This window comes from Macaca thibetana, chromosome 7, assembly GCF_024542745.1.
Source record: "Macaca thibetana thibetana isolate TM-01 chromosome 7, ASM2454274v1, whole genome shotgun sequence".
Taxonomy (NCBI): Eukaryota; Metazoa; Chordata; class Mammalia; order Primates; family Cercopithecidae; genus Macaca; species Macaca thibetana.
The window spans coordinates 87875088-87880431 of record NC_065584.1 but is presented as its reverse complement, the minus strand read 5'-3'; the positions used below and the strand labels follow the sequence as shown (position 1 = coordinate 87880431).

General features: G+C 35.1%; 1 protein-coding gene across 1 annotated transcript; it reads right to left on the bottom strand.

Annotated features, from left to right (window-relative positions):
- Window positions 1-3253: 3253 nt before the first annotated feature.
- LOC126959402 (olfactory receptor 4K2) lies at window positions 3254-4308 on the bottom strand. Its single transcript, XM_050798352.1, has one exon. The coding sequence runs from the start codon at window positions 4281-4283 to the stop codon at window positions 3339-3341; it is 945 nt and encodes a 314-aa protein (XP_050654309.1). The 5' UTR covers window positions 4284-4308; the 3' UTR covers window positions 3254-3338.
- Window positions 4309-5344: the final 1036 nt, after the last annotated feature.

The following is a 5344-nucleotide window of genomic DNA, read 5'->3' as shown; positions in this document are numbered from 1 at the left end:
AGAAAGAAACCAGAGTCTAAGACTTTTAAAACTACACATTAGATACTTCAGAGCCTTTTAAAGCAGGGGTGTCCAATCTTTTGGCTTCTCTGGGCCACATTGGAAGAATTGTCTTGGACCATACATAAAATACACTGACACTAAGGATAGCTGATGAACTTTAAAAAAAAAATCACAAGAAAATCTCATAATGTTTTAAGAAAGGTTACAAATTTATGTTGGGCTGAATTTAAAGCCATCTCCGGGGCCACATGCAACCTGCAGGCCATGGGGTTGGACAAGCTAGGCCTAAACCTTATACAGTTCGAGGACACCTGTTTCAGGGAAGAAAAAAAATCAAAATAACTAATAAAAGGTTGTTAGGTTCCATTCTAGGGCCTTGGAGGAAATCCATGCAAAGGAGGAGTTCTAAAACTTAAGCTTTACTAGCTTTATGGTAAATCCACCGTCATTATACCATATAGTATTCTAAAGTTTTCTTAAGCATTTTTAGAAACAAACATAATTTGTAGTTTTTATTGCTATTACATATATCCCGTTCCTTCACAAATTAAAATTTACACTTTATCTGTTTTTATCTATACCTGATTTTTAACAGTTTTTCCATCCTCATTCAATTATTGTCAAGCTTCATGGCTTCCTAAACACATAGAGGAAGATGAAGTTGCTTGTCAACATAGTCTTATTATAAATGCTCCAGAACTCCCTCCGTTGTGTTATTGTAGATGGTGCAGATCACTTAAAATTATACTTGTCAGCTTATCTTGTATTCTCTGCAGAACATCACCTCTGTCTCTGGAAACTCTGGTGGCAGCTGGCACCATCCTTATTATTGCTTAACGAGTCCATGGCCATGTCACTACAGTTATCCTTGGTAAAAGAGTGTCAGTATCGGCCGGGCGCGGGGGCTCACGCCTGTAATCCCAGCACTTTGGGAGGCCGAGGCAGGCGGATCACGAGGTCAGGAGATCAAGACCATCCTGGCTAACATGGTGAAACCCTGTCTCTACCAAAAATACAAAAATTAACTGGACGTGGTGGTGGGGGCCTGTAGTCCCAGCTACTTGGGAGGCTGAGACAGGAGACTGGCCTGAACCTGGGAGACAGAGCTTGCAGTGAGTCTAGATCTTGCCACTGCACCCCAGCCTGGGTGACAGAGCAAGACTCCGGAAAAAAAAAAAAAAAAAAAAAAAAAAGAGTGTCAGCATCTTGTCTAAGAGATATGTTGATAAAACCATCCACCATGAGTCCTAAAGTCCTAAGATTTTTAAGTGTTTGTATAACATGCAGAGGTACCATGAATATTGACTCCTCACACTAAGCCACCAAGAAATGTGGTAGATAGTTCCATGTACATATGGAAGTCCCCCAACGGCTTTCTGTAATCCTTTTTATTATCAGCTACAGAACTTTACTATCACTCCAACTTCTTAATCTCATTATTGACTTGCCTTATACAGTTGTCTGCTGATCAGCTACACGTTGGAGGGTATTTTGGCAAATGTTCTTGAGTTTTAGAATTCTCCACAAAAGCACTGAAAATCAATAGCATCTCTTCCAAAAGAGTCCACAGTTTTATATTGCAAAAAGCAACACAGCTTTGAAAATACTCCCTGGACAAATAAATATATCAAATAAAAGAATTATTTATAGCATTTTTAAATACCAGCTAAAACATTCTACATGAACAAAGTCCTTGAATCTGAACATATCTGTACATATAACTGCAACCAAGAGAAAGTGCACACTCCAAACCTAATCTGGCCTATTTGTATCCCTATTTAAAATAGAATTATGCTAATTTTGCACTTACATAAGCATGTTTTATCTTATGTTAATACTGTAGACATTATTATTTAATAATTTCAAAACTGCTCAGGCTTTAAACACAATATCACAGACCTTCAAGCTGTTAGTTTTTTCCTTATTTGGTTAGTACGTTAACAAAGAAAACACAAACTGACGAAGAAAAAATACATTCCTTTTATAACTTGGCTTAAAATGAACATCTAAGAATTTTCTGTTTTAATTATCTTTCGTAAATGATAATAAATGCATTTCATTTGTTTTCTCCATTAATCATACCAGAAAATAACAACTTGATATTATCAAATACTGTGGTTGCAATATATTTGTGGATTCATGTTGGATCATATATAAGACACTATATTATATCAATATCATTTAGAAAATTCTAAATAACAGTTAACTCATGAATGTTTGCCATCATTTAAAGATGATTTGCAAAGCAGAGTATACAGAATTATTATTACTCTGTCAATACTTGCGATTCCAGTAAGTACCAGCAGGTGACAGTAATACTTTGTATACATTAAAGCTAATATTAACCCTACCAGGCTTATTTAAAATAGTAACAAAACCTATTTGTGTACTAAAACTTACTTATTACATTGACAATGTATTACTAAATGCAGATTCATTATTTTTAAATCCAAATATTTCAAGAAAAAAACAACCAAAATGCAAAGTAATATCACACTTTAAAATGAAAGCGTGAACCCTCCATAAATTCAACTATTATAAGCTGTGTCTCTTAACTTAATTGTAGTTTTAACTCCTTAGGAATTAAGCAACCATAGTGTCTGTACAAAACAAAGTGTACTGATCTGCAACTCATTTCATATTTTCTGATTTGCAGAATTCTCCAGCCTCTCTATTCATTCTGCATTATCGGAAAGAAATATATGACTGTATTGCTTTGATGATGAACTAAAAGTGGTTGGTAAAGATTGCTACACTTACAGCATTTTTATGGACATCATTAACATTCGTAATAAAATATATCTAGAGTTTTCTTTAATAGAAGATATCACAAGTTGGTTTAAATGTTAAGTAGGAGTGGCTTGGGAAAGTATGTGGAAAATCATTGCTTCTCTGTCAGAGGCTAAGATCCTATAGCAGTATGGAGTTCCTAAGGATTATAGGAATCTTGCTACTTGTCATACTTTAGGAGCATCTCACTGAGTGACTCAATTGCTAACTGTGTGTAATAGTCATAATCTTCTAGTTCTGCTTTAATCTGTATTTCTTCTCCTCATTCCTTGGTCTTCTTTTCCAGTTAATTGATTATTGATATTGAATGTCCTAACTGGAGCTATCGCTCCTGACATTTTTATAGTCCTTGTTTCTAGAATAAATTGTTTTCATTAACTTGCTTTTCTGAAATTCCAAATGTGTTTTGAACACATTCACATTCATGAGAATAGTTTCAAAATGCACTGAACTTGAGCCCTCACAAATTCTTGGCAATTACAATTTGATAAGAACCCTCTAGAAAGAAGAGCCTAACATTGTGACTAATGTTCTGTGTCAGAAAACTATGATGGCATTGCCTTATTAAAATTTAGAAACCTATTTTTTAGTTTCCTTATGGCTATCTTTACATCTTGATTCCTCAAAGTATAGATTATTGGGTTCAGAATGGGAGTAAAGATGGTATAAAACACAGACAGGATCTTGTCTGTGAGAAAGCTGCTTAGTGGCCACATGTAGATGAAGATGCATGGCCCAAAGAACAAGAAGACAACGATGAAATGAGCTGTACAAGTAGAAAGGGCCTTAGATGATCCTCGAGAAGAATGATGCTTCACAGTAACCAGGACAATAATATATGAATTAAATAAAACAATAAAGCAGGACAACGCAATTATGCCACTTGTTGAGATCATAAAGAGGCCCAGAACATAAGTATCCACACAAGCCAATTGGAACACCACAGGAAGGTCACAGAAAAAGCTGTCTACCTCATTGGGACCACAGAATGGTAACGTGAGGGCAAATATGACCTGACTCATTGAATGCATGATTCCCACAATCCAGGAAGCCACCACGAGAGCAACACACACCTGAGGACTAATGATTGAAGCATAGTGCAGGGGCTTGCATATTGCAATATACCTATCAAAGGACATGGCCATGAGTAAGATGATCTCGGTGCCAGTGAAAAGGTGGAGAAAGAATATCTGGGTAAGGCAGCCATCAAAAGAGATGGTTTTGTGACTTGTTAGGTAATCTGTAATCATCTTTGGGGTGGCAAAAGAAGCAAGAGACATATCAATGATTGAAAGATTGGTAAGCAGGAAATACATAGGGGAGTGTAGGTGAGGGTCCACTATAACTGTGATGACTATGAGGCTGTTACCCACCATTGTTGCCACATAAAGCAATGAAAACACCATAAAGAAAACCATCTGTAGTTCCCAGGAATTAGAGAGCCCCAGCAAAACAAATTCAAACATGGTAGACTTATTGGCCACATCCATTGCCTTGATTCATAGGTAGAAGCCTGTAACAAAAAAAAAAAGAAAGAGAGAGAGAAAAGTCAGATTCAATGGAAGCAAAAGATTCATTTCCAATAATCTACTTTCAGAAATTTTATCTTCTCTAAAAAACTTGACTATTCTATCCATCCCTCTCATTTGGTATATTGTTTTGAATGGAAATTATAGAATATTAGAGCTTATAGCAAAATATTCCTTAATTCATAGGAATTGAAAAGAACACTTTCTTTTCTGATACTAAATGGCAATCCAACCAAGATAATATCATTCTGAACAGACTTCCTACCTATTTGTCCATCTATTCATCTATGTAATCCTAACGATAACAGTAAGCATTTACTTTATGCTGATAATGTATGAAACACACATACACACATATGTTTAGTCATTTGAAATTTGTCCATAAAGACATCCTTACTGACAAAAACATATAATAATTATATCACATATAAGGGCTCCTAAGCACATTATAGTGAAGTTTCAACGGACAGTTGTAGAGCTTTTGTAAATTTCCAGAGATTAACTATTAAAGTATTCCCAGATAAAGTTTCCTGTTTGAAACTCAAAAGAAATACATTGAAAGTTAGTTTTGCTGATATTCATCCGAGAAAGAAGATTAATTCATTACAATACAGTCATATAGACAAAGGAAAGGCATTAACTTCTTCTGGTCTTTTCTTTTTAATTAAAATATGAATGTGTTCCTTACAAATATTTATAATTCTATTATTTAAAAGTTTATATCCTAAAGGATATATAACAACATTTTCATGGGAAAGTACTCAAAGATCAATTTCTTTCATTTCACCTCTGTATGAATTCTTCTTCTGTAAATGTCAACATACATAAACTGTTGTATTGATCCAAGCTTCACGGAATAGGGATTAGGAAATGGGAATGGGAAGGGCAAACGTTTAAAATATTTCAGCAGAACTCATTTTTAAAACACTTTTTCTTACCGGATCTATAGCAGAGCCAGGGCTTTAGATTACTCAGTGTTAAGTAGGCTTCTGATAGAGCATAGAGGGCAATTTTAAATATAA